Source organism: Pseudopipra pipra, chromosome 2 (assembly GCF_036250125.1).
Source record: "Pseudopipra pipra isolate bDixPip1 chromosome 2, bDixPip1.hap1, whole genome shotgun sequence".
In the NCBI taxonomy this organism is placed as follows: domain Eukaryota; kingdom Metazoa; phylum Chordata; class Aves; order Passeriformes; family Pipridae; genus Pseudopipra; species Pseudopipra pipra.
The window spans coordinates 77,487,274-77,513,388 of record NC_087550.1 but is presented as its reverse complement, the minus strand read 5'-3'; the positions used below and the strand labels follow the sequence as shown (position 1 = coordinate 77,513,388).

The window sequence follows — 26,115 nt, the reverse complement described above, 5'->3', positions numbered from 1 at the left end:
ATCTTTCCCATAACCCTCTCTCCTGGAGCAAAGAGTCTCTCTTGTCCAGCAGGCAACAATTATTTGAATGGCCTTGAGGTTATTTGCATCAATTCTGCTTTTTACCTGTGGTCAGCTGCAAGAATGGAGGCCAAAGAAGAAATGTTTCCATGGAGCAGATTCTTTGTGTCAAACCAGGCAGAAGTTCTTCCTCTTTGAGACCTTTTGTCAGGGGCTGTGGGGCCGTAGGGTGGTACGGAAGTGTGACAGTGATTTGGGTGCTGATGCTATTTGACCATACAATCCAAGTAACAGACTTGTCTGATAAGTACTTTCTAATTGTACTTTTAACATACATTGAGGAGTTAACAGCTCACATAAATAGTATTCACTCGAAGAGTTTAAAAAGGGCTGTTAGGCATCAAAGTGCTACTCTGAAGATAGAGACTTAATTTTTGAATGAGTCACAAAAACACTGTGCTAACATGCTAAGTAGTGAGGGAAAAACACCATTAATCTCGTTTGTTACATGGAGTTTTGCCATGGAGCCTGGGAAAAAGGTTTTTGCAACAGTCCTATCTTTGAAGAAACTCTCTGAGCCCCCTCTTTAGGGTTCAGCCTGGTCCTCCACCCACTCTAATCAACAAACTGCTTATAAGCCAGTGTATACAAAATGTAGTTGGAACATGCCTGAGCAAGAAATGTAAAGCTAGTTGGTAAGTGTTCATAACCACCATTGTGGTCATGAATAAATAAATGCCCTTGTTGTAAACCGTCCCAGTTTTGAATTCTCATATGTAGGCCTTCCAGAAAATAATACACTTCACCTAGTGCACCAGATGCTTGTGTAAGAGCTGTGTTGGTGAAGCTGGGGAATAATTATCAGAAACTAAGCAACAATTAAGAACTTTCACAGGCAATTGAGATCAAACAGCTTGCCTTGAGTACAAGAGTATTTTTTCCAAAACAGATCCATCTCTGACTTCATGGTTTTGATGGTGTTGACCAGTTGAGAAAGTACTTGTAGAAAATAAGCCTGAGTGCCAAAATCCACATTTCTTCTGGAAACCAATACCATGGATTCAATTGAGAGGCAGACAAAGCGGAAAACTGCAAGTTCCCTGACTCCCCTGTTCCCACGAAGCTATGCCTGTTTCAGATGTGTCATTTTATTTTGCTCCATCTCATGAGCAACTTGGTCACTTTGGTGCTTTCTACCATGCATCTCTGGGCTCTGTGAAGCACAGCTGAAAGTGTTTGGACCTCCTTGACCTGTGTTTCGGTTTCAAAGAAGGATCTGGATGCATAAAAGCCAATCTTGCTATTCTCTGATAGTTTTATTTGACCTAACAACACAGTGTTTTTCAACAAACCTATGGTATCACCATTATAATTTATCTTCACAGTGCTCTCATAAAATACAGAGCTTTTAAAAATCTGTCTGCTAAGGAAATTAAGCTGTTAAACAGTACTTTCCTTTTTTGAATCTGCACATTGTGTCAGTGTGCTTCTGTTTATATTTCCAGACATAGCTGAGATCTAGTAATAATACATTATTTACCCATTTTTACATTTAAGTGGTTGTCTTTAAATTACTGACCTTTAATACTTGTCAAGATGACAGCTGAACAGCAACTAGTTTTCTTGTCAAGTAAATGTTTCAAAAATTGTCTTTTATTATGTATTACAATTTTATTTTTGTCAATATTTTAATAGTTAGATTAAGTTCGGGGGTTTTTTGAGTATAAGGAAACACTGTAAGAAAACAGTTGCCTTAAGGCCAAGAAGAGTTGTGCTGGCTGTCTGGATGCCTGGGAGTAAGGTGCTCTGGGGCATAAACAGCTTTAGGAAATAGGAAATGCTTTCCCATTTGTAAAATAGGGATTGACTTAATTCTTAAATAAAAGTGCAGTAAAATAAATGGATGTTGAGTGATTCAGAAGGAGGAAGGAAAGGGGTAAATGAATTAATTGGTAAAGTAATTATTCTTTTGGTCTGCTGATCAGTTTATTAATAATTTGTATTTAACTAGGTGGTTGAATCCCTTATTTATTACTGGCCATAAACGGAAGCTTGAAGAAGATGATATGTATAAAGTGCTGCCAGAAGATTCCTCAAAGAAACTTGGAGAGGAATTGCAGTGGTAAGGAGAAAAATCATAGAATAGTTTGGGTTAGAAGGGGACAATTGTTCTCTTTCACTGTATTTTTTTCTGGTGAAGGTGAGAGTCTTACTTCTAAAATTAAAAGAGGTTGTTGTAAAATTTAACAAGGTTAAAAATTCTGAAGAATTAAGAGTAATAAGAAGTAAGAGAACTTGTTTGCCATAGAAGCTTTTGAGTTTTTTTCAAGTTACACATAATGGAAGTGTATTAGAGTATTTCCATTATGTCATTTATAACTAATTTGATACTTTGCAGAATGCTTGGAAAAGAAGACTTTTCATCAACTGTTACTGCAGTAATTCTTAATAAATTAGTGTGAGTCTTCTTGCCTGTGCTAAAATACCTGTGGAAACTTTTTAAATTGCTCTGTATAAAAGTGGGTAAAAAGAGTTTTAGGGTTTTTTTTTCTTTGTTGTTTTTGGGTTTGAGCGCAAACTGAATTAAGTGACAACTGTGTACCCTGTATATATGTGCACATATAAATATATTTATATTGAAAATACACCACTCACTGGTAAAGTGGATAAAATGCCTTGAACAGCTAAAAGCTTGCATCTCAGAGATGTCTTTATTTTGTTATAAATACTTTTTCATGGACTGCATACTATAATTCATGTTGTTACAGACCCAGGAGGTTCTACCTTTTTATTTTAAGTGAAATATCTTCAAAGGGTAACTGTTTATGTGAGTTGAACTGTGCAACAGAGGTTTTTGTCTTCAGATAATGTTTAGTTAAATATCAGAGGAAGAGGTGTCTGCTAATAAAAGGTGGCCTGTGTATTAGGAAAGTGTGGCCTTGTTTCTTGCCTTTATACTGAAAACAAAGTAAATTGGCTTTCCTGATAATTTGATGGGGTTGGGACATTCTTCAAAAAGTAAAAAGAATCCAGAAATGAAAGGTTTTGACCGGGTCTTACCTCATCCTGTTCTGGATGAGTTAACTGAAGAAAGAGGGTAGGTGATAAGCTCGTAGGAGTTGTTGTTTTTAAAGTCTTTGTAGCTGGAGAGCTTTGCCAAATTCCTTATTTGTGTCTTCAGGGAGTTTGCTGTAAGGGAAGATGAACTCTTTGCAATGATTCTTGCAGTAAATGCACACACTTCCCATGAGTCAGCAAATGGTAGAAAATACAACACGTAGGAAAAAAAAAGGGTGTACTTGGCCAAGAAGCAGAGAATTCATAAATTTATCTTGAGCCAGTAAACCCCATAGAATCTACAGAGTTTCATTTCTGATTCTGAAGCCTATAGACAATAACTCTGTAATCCTTGTAACAGAAAATAAGAGGGTAAAAATGAAAAATGTTTTCTTATCTGTATGCTTTGAACTTGTGTGCTTTGTTGCAAATAATTGGCTTCACGCCTTAGACTCATTTCAGCCCTCAAACTAGCAAGGTCAGAGGGTTGGCTGAAAATACTTAGCCTCCAGAGGAAAGGGGGAGCATCATGTCTGAGAGCAGTGTGTTTTAAGAAATCTGCATAAATTCTGATACTTGTTAATATCATGCTTATTATTACTGTCTTCAACTTTTGATTTTTGTGCGAACAGATCGTGTCCTACTTGTGAGCAGATGTGGTAATTCAGAGGTCTTTGCCACTCTGCTGATGTAATCCTTGCCTTCAGAGGGATGTGTGGAGTGTTAGGTGACAGAATTCCATATCTGCACATCCTTATTGAATCACGTGGTAGAAAAAAGAAAAGGACAGATATGAGAAAGGGTTGGGCATCACAACTTTTCTGGGAAAGGGCAGAGCTTATAGGAAGATTAAGACACTCTATACTGCCTTGGTTTAGTCCATAATCAGAAGATCATATAACATAGGCTCTTAAGTAATGTGAGTGACTTCTGAACTGAGAGGAGAAGTAGTAAAGAAAGGTCTCCTCATCAGCAAATGTGTCCAGGGTGATAATAGTCAACAGTGGTGAATGGCTTGTGATTAACCAAGAGCAGATAGATAGACCTATAATACTAAGTACTAAGGGTTTATGTGAATGAGAAGACATGACTGTCTGTTAACTCTTTTTTTATTTGATTGTATAAAGCTGACCATGGCAATCTGGCTTTAAGTCAGAAAATATTTTATTCTAGGTAATTGCCTTGTGATTTCCATTCTGTCCTCCAATATGTTTGTGCTTTGTTTGCCAGGTACTGGGATAAAGAGGTGCAAAAAGCAAAGAAGAGAGGGAAAACGCCACATTTAACAAAAGCCATTATTCTTTGTTTCTGGAAGTCCTATTTAGTTCTTGGAGTTTTCACAATGATTGAGGTAAGTGGTGTAAAATGCCATGGAACATACTTCATGGCTAACAGCAATTTAAAACTTGGTGTCATAGATTGAGTGGTATGAACTGGTGACTTAATGTTGTACTATTCAGAAAACCTGGTAATGTTTATGTACTCTCTCAGAGAGGTAAAACAGAGCTATACCCCTGTAGAGACTGAAATAATGAGTCATAACTGCAGGGTTGTGGATATGAAACAGCTGATTTCAGTGCATTATTTTTGAGACATTGCAAGCCACTGACTTCCTTTGTAAGACTTAACTGTATTTTATGTATCTGAGGAAGAAAGAGGGTTTTTTGGTCTATGTAAATGGCTGTAAAGGGCACACTGTCATCTTTAAAAATGGAAGTGTAATACACAGTCGTGCAATTTTTATAACATCAAAGGTTTTTTTGGTAATTGAAATAGTTCTCTTTAAGGTTGCAGCTAAATTTTAATGTGGAACATATTTCTTTTGGATTATGTGTTGATAAAATTTGGCGTGACACTTTAGAGCACAATGAAGACAAAATAATAAGGGATATGACTTGTGGCAGTATTTGGCACTTGTTTGCCTGCTTACAAAAACTTGGTTAGCATGGTGTGATATGAAATTAATACTTTTCCCCCTTCTTTTTCTTTCAGGAAACCATCAAAGTAGTTCAACCAGTTATTTTGGGAAAAATTATTAATTTTTTTGAAACCTATGATTCCTCAGATGAGGTAGCTTTGAATTTTGCATATTGTTATGCAGCTGCTCTGTCTGTGTGCACACTTATTCTAGCTATAATGCACCACTTGTACTTCTATCACGTACAGCGGGCTGGCATGAAGCTGAGGGTAGCCATGTGTCATATGATTTATCGGAAGGTAAGCAAACCTGTTTAGACATATATTTGGTATTCGACAGCTATTTCATCAGGGGAGCTAAAAAATGCAGTTATTTGTTGTGTTGATGGTTGCAATTCTATTGAAGTTGCTCATTTGTAGAAATGTAATGCATGCTAACATGTGTCAGGCCTTACACTCTCTTTGGTGTCTGAACAACATCTTCAGTCTTGCTAGTGAAAGTGATGAATTAAATAGCACTAAAGTCTTGGAGAAGGTGCTTTTTTTATGCCTGCTGGTGCTGTTGAAGAGGAGCCCCCCAGTTGCTTGTGGAAGGGTTGTATGCTGGAGCTCTAAGAGGCATCAGCATATGGCAGGAGAAGGGGCAGAGCTCCCAGGGAGTGCTGGCAATTACACAGCCTTGCAGTTCGATCCCAAGGGGGATGTTATGCTTGGATGTCATCATCTGCTACAGCACTCTCAGTTGCCTGAGAATTGCTTCACTCTCCAATTTTCCCCCCACCCCTGTTTTGGTTAATAGTGGGATTTATTTATATTGTATTCCATCAGTGCAGTAGAATTAGTAAGTTGCCTCCTTTGCAGATCAGAGGCTGCCCCTCTCCCTTGGGGCATCCATCAGGTTCCCTCGGGGAGCGGCAGCAGTTCTGTGGGAATGCCACTTCACCCTCCAGGCTGGCAGGAATGCTTGGCATCTTCACCTTTAGTATCCCTCCTGTTTGGGGGAAAAGGGAGAGAGAAGCAGGTAGAGTAGACATGATTAAGATTTAAGCTGAATCCTAAAGGCAGGATAGAGCCATTTTTTAGTATAATTTACCGATTTTACTGTGGGAGTACTGCAGGCCTCCATTAAAACCAATGAAGTGTGAGAAGGGATGTATGTTCAGTGAGTAGTGATTTCTTTGCTGTCTGTGTGTCCTGATCAAGAAATAGTTTTTCTCAACTACAGAGGGAGTCAAGGCTGCTGTCAGAGGGAAAGTGGAACAAGAGAAGTTATGAGTATTACCTTCAGGAAGGAGTTGAGCGACATGCAGTATGAAATGCTCTCCTTGAGAGAGCAAAAATCTCAGCTGACAATGCTGAAAGGGAAAATGCCCTATGTTTCCAGCTTTAGTGCTGCTAAAACAGTGGCCTGCAAGTTCTTACTTCAGCAAAAAGCTTAATTGAAGGGATCAGGACTGTACAGTTTCTTTGGAATGTAAAGAAATCCACATCATTTTAACCATTAAGCATAGGTACCATCTGCTTAAGACAAACACTCGTACTATTTGTACAGGTCATGTGAAGTTTCTGGGCAAAGCAATAGAGTGAGAGAGAAAATGTCTGCATTGTAAGTGGTGATTGCTTTTCATACACACATTTATTCTCCTCCCCGTTCTGATACCTTGGAAATGATCTTCTGGGAACATGGCTCTAACATGACACACTGATTTCTTGTAAATAATCATCTCTCTAAGGTATTAATTTACTAAACTGATTATCAAAATGCAGTTTGAAATTCATGAAAGTATATATATAGTGATGTTAATTGTTGTGTAGATACTAGCTTAGAAGCTTGGAAAAGAAATGTTTGTAATATACACCCCTATTTCTAGAGATGGTATTCAATGGAAAATTTATCTCCCCTCATCTCATTAATGTTTGCTCCTGAGGGAGAAGGCCGAGGTCACAGCAGAACATTGATAAATCTTTCTAATAATTTGTCTTTGTTATCCACAGCTTATAGATAAGTAATACTTTCACTTTATCCTCCTACAAGCTTTTGAAGTAACTTGGATGCCAATTTACCAGCACTTTTGCTGAGTTGGTTAGTTGCTGTAGTAAATAAAATCTTGGATTTGCAAGAATGAATAGGCTGGATAAGAGAGCATCCTTAATGGAGAATTCCAAATGCTCATAATTCTTAAGTTTTAGACCCATTTTTTTGTTTCCCGGAAAGTTAAAATCTAATTTGCAAAAGCCCTGTATTCAAACTCTTAAGATGTTTTGTGACTGGTAAGAAGTATTAGTGATGCACGTAGGGAGCTTGTAACAAAAATTAAAATGAAATCTGTCCCATGACTCACAATCTTAATTTTTGAAACCAAAGCCGACTTATGGGAAGCTGGTTTTTGTTGCGCCTTTTTTTTTTTGAGACTTAACTTTTAGAAGTTCTTTGAGGTCAGTGTACTGACTTTGGCTGGTATAGAGTTAATTTTCCTCAGCTCATGTGGGGCTGTATTTTGGATGTTGTAGTAAGGAGAAGGTACCAAAACAGGACTGTTTGGTAGAAATTGGTTATGTAAGTAAAACTGCTGCTTTGTGTTCAGTGTTTCCATTTCTTTCTGTATACTTTACAGTGTAGACAGGTTCATTCAGCCAGGAAAATGTAAGGCTTATTTCACTTGAAAAAAAAGAAAAAAGAATCAAATCAAGAATGAAGGCAAGGAGAGACTCAAATTGCATTGCCACTGACAATGGGAATGGCTATCTCTTCCCTGAGAAGACAAATGGGTCACAGATGAGCACCCTCCTTTTGGCTCAGATGCTTGCATGGTTCCTTCTGAGACCGTCTTTGTCAACAGGAACTGGACTCAGAGTCACACTGAAACTGTTTTTGCTGCCTGTGTCTGAAATAGTTAGGAAGAAGTCAGAAAGGTGATTTGGGTGGCAGGTCCAACACAGACCCAGGCCATGAGCCTCTAGCAAGACACCAGCAGTCTTTCCTGATGGCTTAGGTGAACCTCAGGACTTCATTTGAAATGATGCTTTGTATAGTACTTTGATGGCTGATGTTCTTCCACCTGTTTCAAAATTCTGAAACAGTATTTTTGAAACAATTAGTGCTTTTCAGGTTTGATTATTGATCAAAAAAGAATCCTAATAATAACTGTTTGGAGAGGGAGAAGTAGATGTGCACTGCCTAAAAATGCGAAGTCTTTTTGAGGAGGAAACTATACCTGTAGAGAAGAACATCTTTTGTATATTTTTAACTTGTGCTACAAACCTGTGTTTTCCTTCTAGCAGAAAGCACTGTTTGCAGTGTTAACAAGAACTGATAGTGTAAAATAAATTACTTGGGTGTTTGTTTTTTGCCTTCTCTCAGATCTTGTTCAAAACAGAATTCTTGCAATTGGCCAAACATTTTTCTGATTTTAATTTGACCTTCAGGTGGAGTTTTCTGTTCCTGTTTTGTACAGATACTCATACTGAGGGGGAAAACAATGCACACAAAGAGTTAGACACTCTTTTGCATAGTTTTAGTGACTGCTGTGTCGGTATTTTCCCATTTTCAATCACTTCAGACATGAAGGTAGTTATAGCACTTCTCACAGTCATTTTCTTAATACTCTTTTCTTCAGGACTTTGTTCAGAATATGTAGACCTAACCCATGCATTATCTAAGGTTCCTACTATGCCTCAATACTTTCAGGCAAAAGCTGAGATATGCCTTCAGCTTTTGCCCCGGAATTGTATTTGTGTATTGAGTTTTCTGTGTATAGGTGTATAGTGCTCTATAAGCTGTGACAATTCGAAACTGTTCTGACTTTTTTAGGCACTTCGTCTTAGTAATGTAGCTATGGCAAAAACTACCACGGGTCAAATAGTAAATCTTCTGTCAAATGATGTGAACAAATTTGATCAGGTAAGAAGTATTACAGATCTTTCCAATGGGCTGAAGAAATTGTGGGGTTGGAGTTAAGGAATTTTTGTTTACAACTGATGCTTAAATGTTTCTAAGGAACATTCTAGTTGTGTCTTGAACATAGAATGTTTTGAGTTGGAAGGGACCTTAAAGATCATCTAGTTCCAGCCTCGCTGCCATGGGCAGGGACATCTTCCACTAGACAGGTTGCTCAAAGGCCCATCCAGCCTGGCCTTCAACACTGCCAGGATTGGGATATCCACAGCTTCACAGGGCAACCTCTCCCAGTGCCTCACCACCCCCTCAGTGAAGAACTTTGCTAATCTAAACCTACCCTCCTTGAGTTTAAAGCCATTCCCCTTTGTCCTATCACTACATGCCCTTTTAAAAAGTCCCTCTCCAGCTCTCCTGTAGGCCTCCTTTAGGTACTGGAAGGCTGATATAAGGTCTCCCTGGAGCCTTCTGTTTTCCAGGCTGAACAACCCTAACTCTCAGCCTGTCTTCACAGGAGAGGTGTTCCCACCCTTTGTTTATCTTTGTGTCCCTCCTCTGGACTTGCTCCAGCAGGTTCATGTCCATCAGTGCTGGATGTAGTACTCCAGGTAGGGAGAATCATCTCCCTTGACCTGTTGAGAGCGCTTCTTCTGATGCAGCCCAGGACATGCTTAGCTTTCTGGGCTGCAGGCATACACTGCCAGCCTGTGTTGATCTTCTCATCCACCAGCAGCCCAGGTCCTTCTCCCCAGGGCTGCTCTCAATATGTTTTCCTCCCAGTCTGTATGTTTGGTATTACCCCAGTCCAGGTGTAGGACCTTGCACTTGCCTTGTTGAATTTCAAGGTTTGCATGGGCCCACCTCTCAAAACTCTTCTGGATGGCATCATAAGAAGAGATATATTCCCTTAAAATATGGGAGCAAAACATTTCTTTTTTTCCCCTTAAATATTTTCCTGCTTTTTTTCTAAACTCAGAGAAGTTTTGGTGATGAAGATAAAACAAAATCAGCATTTGTTTACTTTCTGTACATCTAAATGTACATTTAGCTCTCTGGTGCAGAATTCTCACTGAATGCAGAAATGCTTCCTCAGTGTTATTAGGGTTAAATTTCTTAGCTAAGACCAAAAGCTAACAGTTGATTCTTAACTATTTGTCTAGGTAACAATTTTCTTGCACTTCTTGTGGGCTGGACCAATTCAAGCTGTAGCAGTAACAGTACTTCTCTGGATGGAAATAGGGCCATCGTGTCTTGCAGGAATGGCAGTTCTGATTATTCTTCTTCCTGTCCAGACCTGCATTGGGAGGCTTTTTTCTTCCCTCAGGTAAGGCTGCACATCTTGGGTTGTATGTATTTTCTGTTACAGGTTTAAAAATATTCATGCTGGATGGGAGGTAGAGTACTGCTCTGAAATCAGTTTGTGTCTGGTGATGATTTTTGCATTGTCTTTTATCTTTGCCAGTGTTTTTTTATAGTTGCTAATGCGAAATGTCTGAATTCCTGTTTATGGACTTGAAGTGGTCTGTCTGCCAAACATGCAGAGGTTATCTGCTGCTCATTAGATGTCCAGTACATTAAAAGAATTGGGCTATTTCTGTAGCTACCTTGCTGTAGGTCTTGGCATAGAATTGTGTAACTCCTTCCTGCAGTGGTGCTTAGGGAGTGGTTACTTGTAAAAGCGGTACTATCAACCCCTGCTCTAAGTTTGACTTACTGGGATGATATAGGAGTTGCAGCAGAAAGCTCTGAAAGTTTTATGTTCAAAGGTCTTGCTGTCTCTCCTTCATGACTAAGGTGCTGAGAGAAAAATGGGGAAGGAACTGAGAGAGAAAGGAAGAAAAAAATTATGATGGTGGTTTTGATGCCAGTATGAGGCTTCCGAGTGTAAGGTTCTAGGCTGTGAAGAGTTTGCAGTAGTTTTCCATTATCAGACAAATTTTATTTGTTTTTCTGTGACTTTTCCTAGGAAAAAAAAAAAAAGACTCGCCTGAGATGGGACTGTTGAGGCAAATTCTTGCTTCCAAGTTTTCTGTTTCTTTTCTGTTTTTTATGTAATTAATCATACTATACTTACATAATGAGTTTATAAATGGCCTTTGCATCTTAATGGAAACATTTTTGTGTTCCTTTACTTGGAAGCATATATGTACAGGTGCTTACAAGCGTTATACATCTTTGTTTGCATCTTTTGTTGACTGGGTTCCTTCTAGCTCTTCTGATAAGTAAAGCTTATTTTAGTGAGTTACTGTTGTTTTCTAGTTGTATTTCATGACAAGTTTCCCACACCTGTTGAGTATGGCATTGCCATTGCATGGCTGGGTATGAAGAGACAGCTGAGAATTACAAAATGAAGCCAACTTGTAGAATTCCTTCTATTTGCAACCAGTGTGATAGTCGTCAGTCATTATGTTCATGTGCTATTTCTAAAATAATGTTCACGTGCTGTTTCTCAAATAATGATTCATTCAGTGCTCTCTGTCAAATTCTTAGGTTTTTTTAAATGATAAAACCTGTTTGTAGAGCACTTGCAATATATTCTTAGATGTGCATTTTCACTGCATGTGCAATATGCATGCATAAGTATCAAACTACTTCACTGTTGGTGTTTTTTTTAGTTTAAGCTTTTGAGGTTTTGAGGCTTGAGTCAGTAGTTAAAATGCTTAGTGCTTAGCTAGTGTCTTATCCATGGTGGTAAGCATTTATAGCCCCAATCTACAGATGGGAAACTGAGGCACAGAGAGAGTAAGGGACTTGTTCAGGGTCAGGCAACAAGGTGACAAAAATCTCGTGAAGGTATGTATTTTAAAAATGAATCAGTGGCAATATAATGTTTTGGGTTTTTTTACCCATGGCCACTTGTTTGGATGCAGTGCAAGGAAAAGAATTTGTTAACCAGAAAAACTTTTGCTGGTCTCCATGTGCACAGATCTTTGTGAGTGTGCAGTGAACAGAAGGAGTTAATGGTAAAACTGGAATAGATTTCAGCTCTGTCTAATGATGAGTGTTTTCACATGGCAGTTGCTGGGAATCTGCATGGATTTAAGGAAATCAGCATATGAAGAAGTAATTTAAGGATTAAAGCTTTTGCTAAAATCCAAGCACGGTCGGTGTGGCAGCTAATTTGCGCTATTATTCAGCATTGTACTTGTGACTCAGTCTTGTAAGCACATATGCATACCAGTTCGTGATGCAATCATTGGCTGCAGTGCTGTAGGAGTTTGCAGAGATGGATAAGTATCCTGTGGAATGGTGTACACTGTAATCTGCAGGATTACTTTTACTTGCACAAGTACTGGAAGTTTTGCAAAATACACATGACCTAATAATATATTATTTGAGAAGTAGTTCAGTTATTGGACTGAAGACAACTTAGATATATTTATTCCCAAGAGCTCAACCCTTTTACTGCTTAGCCATGCAACTGTAAAAGTCTCATTTAAAGCCCTTATAATTTTTAAGAGAAACACTATATGTAACTGTTGTGTCAGACATGATTAAAAGCCACCAAATATGCCTCATGAAAACAAAAAGGAATTTTGCAGCTTGCTTAATGTAGAATGGTTATGAATATTATAGAGGGGACTTCTCAGACAGTTGAAGAATTTTTAGGTCCTTTCCTATTGCACTCTTATAATGCTGTGTGAGCATGGGTTTTGCAGTCAGGCTGATCTGCATGTACTCTGAACTTAATATTTTTAAAACCGGGGACATGTCTTTCTCTGCTGTAAGTTAATTGTCAATGCACTGGATGTCTGTGTACTTGAAGCCATTATATAATATTACCGATTCTGTGGCTTCTGGTATGTATGTACAAAATATGCTTATTGAAGTGTAGAGGAGTGTGACTTAAAAAAACAAAAAGAAAAACAGCACCCCTGCCCCAACCTCTTGAACATTTTAAAGGAATCTGAAAGAGGATTGTTAAACTACGATAACATTTCAGCAGGAAAACTGAGAAATTGGTTTATGAGAACTATAGCCTTTTTGATTAAGAAACTTCTGTTAACTTTATTATTTTGAATCATCTTCAACCTTCTGTTATCTGAACACCGAGCCTGGAAGTTAAGTGACTTCCAATAGACTGTAGGTGAGAATTTTTGTTTGCTGCTGCAGAGATATGAACAATATGTGCTAAATTTTACCTTTTACAGTGGTGGTGTGTGCATGGGGAAGAAATATTGAGCTCTTACATTCTTTGAGGAATTGTTTTTTTCTACTGTTTATTTTTGAAAGAGCAAAAGATGAAGTAGCAAAGATAATCTTGTTCCATCTCAGTAGGGTTGGTTTAGGCTAAGTAGTCTTCCTCAGTGTTAGTAAGAGTCCCTGACTGTATTAGAGCTAAGTTTTTACATTCCTTTTGTCAGCTTTCTTGAATAAATATTTTTTTAATACCCTGCTTCAGCCATCCTAACATTTATGGAACGCTGGTGCTGAGAAATTTTTTTAATATGACGAGTAGGTGCTTGAAATTCCATCTAGTTATGTTCTTTAAATATGGCTATTTCTTCCAGAGATTTCTATCTCAGAAATCTTACAGGGGGCAGGTTAAGCTGACAAAGTCCAGTCACTCCTTGTAAAGAGACTTTTTTTTAAATGCTCTTTGAATCTTAATTTTCATTGGTATATGCAAAAATAAGTAATTTAGCAGGTAAAAGTATGTGTTATCAAAATAAGGTCTGCCATAGCTCGCTAAGTGCAAAGTATGTTTGTCTACATGAATGAATTCAGAATTGTAATAGGCACCATTAGCATAATTTATGCATTCATTACGTGGCTTCTAACTTTCTGTGCTTTTTTTCCTAATTAAAACTGTGACTTTATTATTTAATTATATATGTTTTCCAGTTTGCTCATCAGCGCAAACATAATGTGGCACTTAAATAGGCATATTTACATTAGTGTTAATTACAGTCAATGGTTAAATAATATTTATTTGTTAAACGAAACCATATTTAGATTATCTCTAATAAATTATAGCTCATGTACTAAGTAATCTCTGCTTCAACTAGAGTTAATCCTAAAAAGACACAAATGAGGCCAGTTTATTTAACAACATCAAAAGAGCCTTATGAGAAGGGTGGTTGTTTCGGCATTTTGAAATCTGTTTTAAAGTAATTTTCTGATTTTTTGTTTAGTTCTCATAGTTGCGAATGTTTTAATTTGAGGGTTTTTTGGTACACAGAGATGTTGTCTAAGGAATACCATGTGTTTGCACAAGTTGACATGTAATTCTGAACATAGAATCACTTCACAGTTTCCTGAGAACAAGTAATACCAGGAATACAAACATTCCAAGTCTGTCTGCTGTGTGTCAGCTTTAAGATACTGTTTTAGGAAGACTCTTTAATGCAATTAGAATTATGTGAATCGTCTTTACATGTAAAAGCAAAAGCTTCATGTATATGAGTATGTTACATGATCATCAATTGTCTTCTTTAGAGAATCTGAATTGTTTTCCTTTGTGCTGTTTACAGAAGCAAGACAGCTGCCTTAACAGATGTCAGGATTAGGACCATGAATGAAGTGATAAGTGGTATGAAGATAATAAAGATGTATGCTTGGGAAAAGTCATTTGCGGAACTTGTGAATGGTTTAAGAAGGTAATCCTGGAAAGATACAGCTTGGTATATGACCAGTATCAGTTGCCTTTTTTTTTTACATTTGAATAAGTGTGTTATTTTGTGCTTTAAAATGCAGTTTAGTTAAATGTCTTGGGATTTATTTTTTTTTTAATATACAGCAGGAGTGGAGGAATGAAAATACATTCTAAGGCGATAAAAAATGAATAAAACCCTCCAAACTTTGATATTTATAAATTCTGGCTTTTTTATACTTCATTTTATGGTTGTGTTTAAAAACAGCAACTAATAAAATGTAGTTGTTGTATTGCAACAATGTCATCCTCACAGTTCTGTAAACTGATAGCAACGAACCTATACAGAGACATCTCCCTTCTCAGAAATATATGGAATCTGACTTTCTGTCCTGGATGATAGCATCCTAATGTACTACTCTGCTTCCTTTTCTGTGTTTTAAGTGCTGCTCAAGCTATCTGGGAAAGGTGGAGGGAAGTAAGGCAGCAGATCAGAAATTCCTGTGGTGTTCAGCTGAGAAAGCCAGCTGAGTTTGGTATTCTATGACATTTCATTTCAGAGATCCACTGGCATCAGATTAAAACATATTAATAAATTGGATTTGCAATCAATATTTGCCTTTTTACTTGACACTGTAAGAGCATTCAGTGCTAAAGGATAACTGTAGGAGTTTGGGTCCATATTTCTCATAATTTAATTTTCATGTTGTGTCCCTCTCCAGCATGTAAATAGAAGGTTGTTAATTTGCTGTAGATTATCTGATTTTTTTAAAAAATATTGTTTTATTTGGAATTCATTTACTTTAAAGGATTTTTTTCCTTTCCGTCCATTTGCAGGCTTGCAAACTTGCAAAGGTTCCCTGAGATGTTTCTTCTCATGCACAGAATCTTTTCCCCTATTAGATCATAGGATACTGTGCTGATTGAATGTTCATGATCGATGGAAAGCTTTGCTGTCTTGCATGGAGCCAGAGGGGCTATTTCTTTATTGAAAGCTTCCTCAATGGGCGTTTTCCCATCACTAAACTTCAGATTTCCAAGTTTAACACCTCGTTAGGATTAGAGGCTTCCTTTTTAGTGATGGAGAGAAATAAGCTCTTGCAGAACACATCTTGAACCATCTTTCTTTTCTTCAACTGTGCTGTGGAAAACTCTAGTTAAAGTCTTGAATTTAGCCAGGTGATTTATTGCTCAGTATTTCCACAGTGCCTCTTGACAGTGGCTAGGATGACCCCTGAACTCCTCCTTTGCTCTTTTTTCCTATGTCTGTTGATACTAATTTCCTTTTATATAACTTCGCGCCTTAAGACAGTCTAATTGTCTTAAGACATATTATATGCAGCCTGTGAGTAGGTTATAATTTATCTGATATTTATTGAGAGTAGCACAATAAACTTGCAAATTGTCCATAGATAATGAGAGTATTATTAAGGATTATTAAAGGGTGGGAAAAGAGTTTCATCCAGGGTTGTAGAAGTAATTGAATTAGACCCAATTCAAATAGTTTACCTACAAATGTTCTTTCTCTGTACTCTGGAGATCAGAGATTGTGAACCCTTAAGATGAAAAAGTAAGTCTTTGAAACTCTTTGAAAGTCTGTCAGTTCAGCCAATTTGGCAAGTGTAGTGGGAAAATTGCTTTAACTAGTTTTCCAGTAACCCATCCTGCATCCTTTTCTTCATCAAGTGAGCACTTAATTTCCTTCAAATTGTATAATCCCAATTTGAGTTTCTAATCTCAATCTATACTTCCAAGTGGAAGGTGATCAAAATTATGAAGATTTTCCCTGAGAATAGTCAGATTATTTGGAAAGAGAAATTAAGGAATTGTTTTGGGACTTGGATATTTTTTCAGGCAGACAAAAATAGGATATATGGGGAAGGAATAAGTTGTTATGGCTCTCTCGATAAAGAAAAATGATTATTTTAATAAGTACTTAAGCCTGATAGCATCATGTTGTAGTGGATGATAGTGCAGTAACATCTTGAGGATTGGACTTGATGAGTCTTTTAGAAATAGAAACTGCAATTTAACTGAAGTGGAAATTGAGAACATATGCATCAACAGCTTTTCAGTTGCCGAAGGGAGATTTACGTGTCTGAGCAGTACTTCAGTCACTGTTTAGCTTGGGCAATGACTGGCAGAACAATTGCCTCACAGATCAGTATTTTCTTAATTTATGAACCACAGTTCCTAGAGCAAAAGATGCTAGGAGCAGGGTCCAAACTGGGAAGGATTTAGACTGAGATGAAAGGAAATACTCTAAATTCTGTGATCAAGTTTGAGGATCAGCAGCTGAATAATGGCAGATACTTGGGTTGTGGGCAAAACTGTTGATCTTTTGGAAGGTGCCCTTTTTTTTTCAGCTGAAGAGTATGTGTCAGTCTTGTCATGAGTTTTGTGACTGAACTCTATTGGATTTTGATATTGGAAGGATAAGAAGTTTGTGGGTGCTTGGCCTTTATACAGGGTTTTTTTTCCTCTTTGCTATTGCACGCAACCCAGAAATATTTGAAGCAGATTAGAATCTGAACTAAAATACTAGTTTGACTAAAGCAGAAAAAAGTAGTACACCGACGTGGTTTCTTCACAGTTGTTTACGTATGAGTTGGGGTGATGCAAGGGGGGGAGACAAGATATGAAAGTAAAATCCTGAGAGGGCATTTCCCTCATCTGGTTGTTGAGGGCAACAGTAATGAGAGAGATTGATGTGATTTTTTTATATTTTTAGGAAGGAGATCTCCATGGTTATGAAAAGCTCCTACCTTCGCGGACTGAACCTGGCCTCTTTTTTTGTGGCAAGCAAAATAACAGTGTTCATGACTTTCATGGCATATGTACTGCTTGGAAATATTATCTCTGCAAGTCGGGTATTTGTTGCAGTGTCCCTGTACGGTGCAGTGAGACTGACAGTAACTCTGTTCTTCCCTTCGGCTGTTGAAAGAGTATCTGAGGCAGTGATTAGCATCCGACGAATCAAGGTACGGTTATTGATCTGAAGGGTATTTCTTTTCTTACTCTAACTTTGTTTTAGCACCACTGACAAATGCAGCCTTATTTTAGTTTTGCAGTTTGGGATTTTTAATGAAATAACCTGGTTTGGAAGCTGTGTTGCTGTGTGTGCATGTGCAAAAACATGATGTGCACTGTAGAGCAGGCCATAATGTAGAGGAGTGTGCATGGCAAAGAGGTATTGTAGACATTTCTGAAGTAAGAGGAACGTCTGGACAGATACACATATATGTGGGGGTTTGAAGAACAAAGCAGGCAGATGGGAGCTGTAGGATTCATATTTCTTGTACACTGCACTACCCTGTCATCTGTGGAGGACAGATGTGAGTCCTAGCTCATCTCCTGTTTCAGTACTGGAGTGAAGACTCAGCTTCAATAAGGATGAACATCAGTAGTGCTGATATCTAGTATTAACAGAATAAGAGTGTGTTGTACACCTAGGAGTGCTGCATTAAAATGTTTGACTTCTCATTGCTCCCTGTAACAATACTGCTGGAGTTTGAGCAGTACCTCTGTGCCTGTTAACACCTAGCAGTGTTCCTCCTGCCCTTGCATGGCTCCTGCCATCCTCCTTCTGGTTCCTCTTACTTACTGCTGTAAGTCTTCAGCAGCTATCTCACGCCTGCAAACTGTTAGCTAAGTACTTGTTAACTGGTCTTGGCTTCTAAGGTCAAGGCCTTCATTATCTTCTGAAAATATTGTGTGCTGATGCCTATTTAAGATCTTTATATTCTGTGATTCAGAGCATGTTAGAATTTTTGAGATTTTGTCTTAAAATTGTGGTAACTGTTATCCTTGAAAATTTTCTCTGGAATTTGCCTCTTTCCTTTCTAAGTTTGTTTGACCTATTTTTAATCTAACATCAGGCAAGGTGTGCTAGAAATGTGGCTGTGGTACTAAGCGCATACTTGAAGGAAAGGTTCTCTGATTGGGATATAATGCAGAATTTCAATAGTGAAAGTATAATAAACCAGTAATGCAGATATAAGCAATTTTTTTTATTAATGCCCAGGAATTTGAAAGGAGGAGAGGTTCAGATAGTGTTCTGTCTTCTTTTTGTCACATGAAGAATGCTTAATAGGGACAGTGGACAGCTGCTTACTGTGTCCTTATCATTCTTCCAATGAAATAACAAATATTTGCCATCAGAGCAGTGGAATGATAAGGTGTTGCAGTGGGGATTTTACCTCTTCTGATTGGAAAGAGGGAGTTAAACAATAATAAGACTTGTCAGTGTTTCAAGGAAAAGACAGGACAGGTTCTTAAAGTCCATTTCCTTCTGGAATTCTTTACTGAGCAGGTGGTTGCTCTAATAAATATGCACTTTTGGAGGTTTTTTTTGGGGGGAGCTAGATAGTTAGAGGTACACTGTTACAGTTGTGCATTGCTTTGGAAATGTAATTCCTTGATCAGTTTGTGGTTGTTTTTTCCAGCACTATAATTAATGTTCTGTATGCTGCTGTCAAAAAACGTGATTGGGTTCCTTTCCCATTCTTGGTCTCACATTATGCAGTTATCCTGTGCTTTTATTGCAGAACTTTCTGATGCTTGATGAGGTCTCACACTTCAAGCCACAACTGCATGGTGATAATGAGAATATCATTCTTCATGTTCAGGATTTGACTTGCTATTGGGACAAGGTAAATCTACTTCTAGTAAATGTAAAGTATACTCATGCTGCAGGTGTTTGAAATCTAAAGTGCAGTGTCTGCGTAGCTTGCTGATGTTTTGTATTCTCTCCTTTGAGTACAAGAATCTTTTCAGTACATTAAGCTAACTGTAGATTAGTACTGAAAACACTATCAAGTGCATCTTTAAAGTAGCTATTCCTGATATTATACTAAATGAAAACCTGTGTGTTTTTATGTGAAAATATCTCTTGTTATTAAACAGCACTGTATTTTGGCAAGATACTAAAATTGGAATCAAGGACAGACAGCAAAGTAAGGTGGGCCTTATCATGTGGGGTTTTTTTCTGTGAACTGAATGCTTAATCAGTCCATTAGTCTAGAACCAGTACAATATACTTCTCATAACAAATTTGAAAGCTTTATTTGAAAGCATGTATTTGTTACTCTGTATTTTAATTGAGACTGTTCAGCTACAAATTTTTCTCTGCTTAAAATGCGCCAAGCCCACCAAAATTACTAGAAAAAGAGATGATACACGGGTGATAAATTTATTATGTATCTTCTTTGTGTAAGAAAGGCGGAGGTTGTCTGTTTCAAGACTGCAATTCCTATGGTAAGCAGCAATTTTTGATAATTGTTGGAGCTATTACAACCTGCCAGCATCCTTGCAAATGGTAGGGTTCAGTCTCCATTACAAATGCTGGAAGCTCTAAAACTGAGTTTTGCATATAAAAGTAATGCAAATAAGACATGTCACATATTTCCCTTTTTATACCCTCTTCCCCAACCTCTGCTGTGTCCCAAGGACAACCAGGTGTGAAAACATATCTGATAATCTACCTACTGCTACTCAGCTGCAAATGGAAATTGCTACATTATTTAATTTCTCAGAGTTCTCTGTGACGTCAATATTTATGAGACATTGACCAAATTCTTAAAAATTACTTGATATGAAAGACTTGATTGTGAATACATTCTAATGCAAAATGGAATGCATTTCTTAATCTTTATTCTCTTCCCAAACTGACTTTGGTACCACTGTTAACAATTTCTAGGAAATGGTTGCATAATGTGCCCATAAAACACTTTTTTTTTTTTTTATGAGTTGTTTATGTTGCATAAAGCAGGGCAGCATGACTGGAATTACTGGTTTCCTTTCAGTTTAAAAAAAACCCCAAGCCATCAAGCCATCCACAAAACTGTTAATGTAATTTTCATTATGATATTTAATTGCAGTGTGCATGGGAGAAAAATAGTTCTCCCAGAACTGTTCCGATCTGCTCAGGAAGTTTATCTTCTGTACTCTTACAATGATACAAAATAATTTTATAGAACTGCTCACTGAAAAGACTATAGATTCCAATCTAGATGAGTTATGAAAGGAATAATAGGAATGGACTATCCTATATCAAGTAACTGGCTTAGCTTGCTACCCTGACAGGGTTTCTCTAGACACTTGAGAAACAAGTACAGACACTGTACAGATGGATGATAATTTATTTTTAAAGATTGTGTGCCAGAAGAGCACTACTAAAAACCCCCAAACCAACAACCAATCCACAAATCCAAAATCACTTGAAGTAAAAAAAAGGGTTATTGGCAAGACTTTTAGGAAAACAACCTATAGTGTATTACAATTTCTTGAGAGATAAACAAAACCAGTTAATTCCTGTTCACACTCTTGTTTTACTAAGGCAAGTATTATCTTGAGTACCACAGGCTAGGATATGCCTTGAGTTTACAGAACTGTCTGCTCAACTGAGCAACTTCAGATTTAAATTTCCAGCATTTGAACAGAGGCCAAATTTATCCAGTGTAATTTTAGTCCTTATGTGAGGAGCCTAAATAGTGTAGTACTTCTGTGTAGTATACGATCTCTGTATCCCTGAGGTGGGCAGAAGTATTTCATTCCCTTGGCTGTCGGACATGTAAGGTCTGCCCAAACTCACCTGAGGAGCTGCAGCCCCTGAAGGGATCATTCTTGTGATCTTTTGTCCTCCCCTGTGCTGGTTGTTAAGTATGACCTTGTGGTGAACCAGGTCGGAGGGATAAAGCAATAGAAAATGAATCACTTTTAATGAGATCTGTTTTCTCATAGCTGAGTCCCATGAACAATCTATATTCAAGGTTAGGCAAAAAAAATGGCAGAAGAAGTAAAGTTAAAGACACTGCAAGCTGACAGGGCACAGGGGAGCTGGGGCATTTGTGGTAAGGAGCTGTCAGGTGAACTTAGCTGTAATATTATTCTGTGCTCTAATTTAAGTGCCTCAATTTAGTGCCTAAAAATAGGTGTGATTAATTCAAGACAAATTGTCTTTAATTATAAAGAATGCTATTTTGCAAAAATACCATTCCCCTTCGGTGTGTTTGGCTGTGCTGTTTGCTTGCATTACTACTTTCGTGTAGACTCTGTGAAATCTTGCAGTACTGCTTTAATATATGTTGGTAATAGTTTTAAAACTTCGTTAAAATTTTCTGTAATGGTTTTAGGCTCTTATGATACATTTTTTAAAAATCTGAAATTGGAAGGAAGTCTCTTTGCACTTTTGTGAATTCGGAAGCACAGCCTCAAGGGATCTGAAGAAAGGCCTGTGTGTCTCAAAGCTTATTTACTTTTTCCATATAGACGCTCATTTAGTAAGAGATACTTCCTACAAACTCTGTATTTAAAAAAAAAAAGAAATCCTTGACTGCCATAAGTTGGTAGAGTTCCCCTGATCTTAGCACTAGCTGAGCACCTTGGCTATGTCCTCTGGACCGGGGAATCAAATTCGTGGTCAAATGCTGATTGAGGGAGTGGGGTTGTGTGGAGGAAAGGAAAAAAGTCCCGCTGATGCCACCTTGTGGAAGCTTATAATGGCAACGAAAGGAGTTTTGCAGAGTTGCACAACACACATGAGTTCAGGTTCTCACAGTGTGACTGATTTTATGTGAACCCCCTGTTGTGTTTCTGTGAGGTGGGAATTGTGAGCTCTGGGTGCGGTGCTGCCTGGCTGAGTATTTCTCCTGGCATGAGTGAGAACATGTGTGCTAGCTCAGTTCTCCCAGCTGTCATAGATGTGGATGGATACTGTACTTCTGTCTCTCCCAAATAGTTTGAAATGAATTGCAGGCTTCTTCTTTTTGCACTCCTAGTACTTGGTCTTGTCGCATCTTTCGTGCAGGGTTAGGTGGTGGCCTCTTCTTTCACTTGAACTTCAAAGGTGGCTGGAGATTTTAAGGTATTCTTCACCTTGCTCTTCCATTTTTACCACTTAAGACTGAGTTTTCATTTGATCCTTTGATAGAAGTACTGGTTTGAGGTTTTTTAAATGCATATATTTTACTGTTTGCATGTCAGTGTCAGTCATGCTTAGTGAAGACTAAGATGTGTGTAAAGACAGATTCTGTTATGAGGCTGTTTTGCTTTATTGAGAGGGAGCTGCACCACGTCCTTAAAAATTGCAGTTTAGCATAGCTATTAAAGACATGAGCATCCTTTCTCTTCACAAGTAGACATTTTTACAACCTTGATAGAAGAGGTGCAAAATATGTTAGGAAATAAGCTCTTATCAGTAGTGTAACATAATGGATAGGCATACTAAAAAGGAACAGTAAACAAACAATCCTAGGATAGGATATTTTCATACAAATAGCCCATTACATTGTCCATGAAAAGTCTGTGAGAATACACAATATACAAGATGAGGTTCTGTAAAATCAAATGGCATTTTTCTGTTTTCACTTTGGATAGAGCCTTGACTAGAGGAAACACAAACTTGGCTTTCCTGAGGCTCTGAGAGAGCTCCAGCCCTCCCTTTTTCCACCATTTGTCTTTCTACTTGGAGTTGCTGAGTGTGTCGTGCTGTGGCCGTGAATGCCATTGTGGTGGCCAGCAGAGAGAGCTCCTATTTCCGAGGCTGCCACCCCAGCCTTGTGCTGAGCTGCAGCCGGGATACCTGGGCTCTGAGGAAGCACTGCTTCTGCTGCCTTTGGATTCCTTGTTCCTTGAAAGCTGTTTTATCTCCGTTTCTTGTTTGTGGTGAAGGATGAGGGGCTTTAAAAAGTGTTAATGAATTACTGAAGAGACAACTGTATGCTTGAAAATATGGTGGTCATATCAGTTGCTAGTTTATAGTGATTTATGTACATGATTTTCTGTTTCTAAATATTTATTTTGATGGTGTAAATTTCATTACTAAGGAAGATGAACTTTTTCTCAAATCCACAGAGTTTAGAAACACCAGCCCTTCAACAAATTTCGTTTACTGTCCGACGAGGGGAACTATTGGCTGTGATTGGACCTGTAGGAGCTGGAAAAGTAAGTCTTAGTGTTTATCCCATTCCACAACGCTTTATGAATCTTTTAAATGTGAAAACTAGAAACTTAAAACTGTACACTTCCTTTCTGTGTATAAAAACACACTTCACATCAAGATACTGACATTCAAGAAAGGCTGATGTCCTTCTGGGTGTGGTTTGGAGTTAGACAGTACTTTGTATGTTGGTTCTAGACTGCATCTAGAGGTTACTAGTGGTTTTCTATTGTTAGCAGTAGTTTGAGTGACAGAGTGAAATATGCCATCATGCCAGTAAACGCTGCTCAGTCTCTGTAATGTCTTTAATGCAACCAAACTTTTTAATTTTTTCTTTTTCAATATTTTCTAGTCTTCTCTCTTAAGTGCTGTGCTTGGTGAGCTGCCTAAAGACAAAGGTTTGATAAATGTTACAGGAAGAATCGCCTATGTTTCTCAGCAGCCTTGGGTGTTTTCTGGCACAGTAAGAAGTAATATACTGTTTGACAAGGAATATGAGAAAGAAAAATACGAAAAAGTTTTAAAAGTCTGTGCTCTTAAAAAGGTAAGGCTTTCTCTTTGTGTGTTTTATTTCCATGTTCGTTATTTTTATCGTAGTGTTCTTTTAGGCTTGTGGTACATGCTGCAATATGTAATATATGGAATTGATTATTATTAGTAGCATATGAAATAAATCCCGTTGCTTAACAGAAATATGTGTAATTATTTTTGCCATCCCTCTGTAAGCACCTTCTTGTAATTCTTAAAACTTCCACTAGGGGGAGGCGTAGCTTTTGTGAAGCACAGACACGGTTTTGAAAAAGCTGTTCCCTATTATTTAATTTCATAATTGCATTTTAGCCCTTTTCACGGATATTATGGTAGGGGTGTGTGCAAATGCAATAAGAGGCAGAAAACAAATGATCAAGCTAGCACTATTTTGACTTCCATTTTGTAATATTCTGTATGGTTTTCTTTAAAGTAAATGTCATGTGTATCGTGTTATGTGTTGCTAACAGCTATCAAAAGAACCCTAGGCTATATATTGGAGAACTTGCTGAACCCAAGTAGTTTTATGAAAAAATATTTTTGAAAGGTCTGTGCGCAAAGGAGTTTGTGACATGAGATATAGAAGAGGATTAAGCCAGATTTGTCAAGAAACAGACGTTTTGCTTGGCAGCTAAAAAGGTTTTATGCAGCATGTTACGATATTCCTGTCAGCAGCAACACAGGTGAAAAGCAGATGGTTGCTGTAATGAACATTTTTTGCAAGGTTTTTACACATGGCAGATAGTTTTAATATCGCCTGCTGAGATCAGTCATATTCTGTTATATAAACTTAAAGTTTTAATGATTTTAAAAGACAGCAAACTGCATTAAAAAAAAACACACTTCATATTTGATGGGAGATTTACTTTCATATTTTTCTTGCAAATTTATGTATCTTATAAAAGCTGTGAATAAACTTTAAGAATATGTGTTATAGCTTAATATAAAACTGTATTTCCTGAATAGGAAATACAATGATTTGATATGGAACACCATACAATTTTTTTGTCTTATTCATAGTCCCTACCCCAAAATTAACCAAATCTGTGATGAATGTTGTTGTTTCTGTTGAACACATTGCAGAAAGAATAAAAGTAATGCAGTTTTTATTGACATTGGCAAGCTAATTTACTGATAATAGTTCAATTTTTTTCTTGTGACAGCTCATTTTTTTCAAATAAAAAATAATTAATTTACTGCTAGACATTTTAGTGTTTTGTTTGATTTTTCTGAATCCCCAAATATTCCTTGTAAGACTAAGAATAGTAGTGCACTTTCCTCTGAAGAAAATGTGAACTTCAGGATCTCATCTATTTTTTCTGCTTTCTTAGTTACCTTTTCCTGAAAGTACAGAGTCATAAAGTAACTGCAGGTATTTCATTTAGTATGAAACCTTGTATTTTAAAGTGAGACGTTAATACCTTTTAAATAAGAAAATGTTATGTTGATGCAGCTTTGTCGGTCTTTGAAGTTAAAATGATTTAAAAAAAAATATTGCTCTCTGTTCTTTCATGTTTACAGGACCTGGAATTATTAGCAAATGGTGACCTAACAGTAATAGGAGATCGTGGAGCTACTCTGAGCGGGGGACAGAAGGCCCGTGTAAACCTGGCCAGGCTAGTGGTTTTTTATTGTTTTTAAAAATTTCCAGACTTCAGTGACTAAAGTAAACTAATGTAAGACTGTGATACTGACATTTCTTTATACCTTTTAGAGCTGTGTATCAAGATGCAGACATCTATCTTTTGGATGATCCACTGAGTGCAGTAGATGCCGAAGTCGGAAGACATTTGTTTGAAAAGTATGTTACTGCTTTATTTTCATTTACAATGCAAATGTTATATTGTAATTCCTTATAGAAAAACTTGAGAAAGCATTTCTGGGGAGATGGATTTCTTCACAAAACTTAATACATTCTCTTTCTGCATTTGTTTTTCCTCTATTTTATGTACTTGAAAGATTTTCCCCAACTGTGTTGCTTTTGTTCTTTATTTTTAAAAGCCCTCTAAAAATCTGTTTTGTAGATATTATATCTAGAATTATTCTTAAGGGAATATATGCCATTTTCTTAAGGAAAATGTCAGATTTCATACGTGAGTATTGGAGTTTATGAATAATGTGTTTTATTAATATTAGTACTGAGTGAAGAATAATATGGGGTGGGATTTTAAATCACTTCTTAGTTTC

The 26,115-nt window shown here is 37.4% G+C and overlaps 1 protein-coding gene across 7 annotated transcripts in view; it reads left to right on the top strand.

Annotated features, from left to right (window-relative positions):
- Nucleotides 1-26,115, top strand: part of ABCC4 (ATP binding cassette subfamily C member 4 (PEL blood group)) — a 145,436-nt gene that overhangs the window by 11,362 nt on the left and 107,959 nt on the right. For 6 of the 7 annotated variants that reach the window (XR_010428408.1, XR_010428409.1, XM_064646006.1 and 3 more), the window contains exons 2-13: nucleotides 2,012-2,122; nucleotides 4,288-4,408; nucleotides 5,050-5,274; nucleotides 8,786-8,875; nucleotides 10,030-10,193; nucleotides 14,344-14,469; nucleotides 17,194-17,443; nucleotides 19,010-19,114; nucleotides 23,316-23,405; nucleotides 23,753-23,944; nucleotides 25,450-25,544; nucleotides 25,643-25,729. Coding sequence is in view for 5 of the 7 variants with exons in the window: in XM_064646006.1 (XP_064502076.1) it covers nucleotides 2,012-2,122; nucleotides 4,288-4,408; nucleotides 5,050-5,274; nucleotides 8,786-8,875; nucleotides 10,030-10,193; nucleotides 14,344-14,469; nucleotides 17,194-17,443; nucleotides 19,010-19,114; nucleotides 23,316-23,405; nucleotides 23,753-23,944; nucleotides 25,450-25,544; nucleotides 25,643-25,729 (1,656 nt within the window). In the remaining 2 variants the exon portion in view is untranslated. The remainder of the gene's footprint in view (nucleotides 1-2,011; nucleotides 2,123-4,287; nucleotides 4,409-5,049; nucleotides 5,275-8,785; nucleotides 8,876-10,029; nucleotides 10,194-14,343; nucleotides 14,470-17,193; nucleotides 17,444-19,009; nucleotides 19,115-23,315; nucleotides 23,406-23,752; nucleotides 23,945-25,449; nucleotides 25,545-25,642; nucleotides 25,730-26,115) is intronic. The other variant, XM_064646007.1, reaches the window with a different exon arrangement.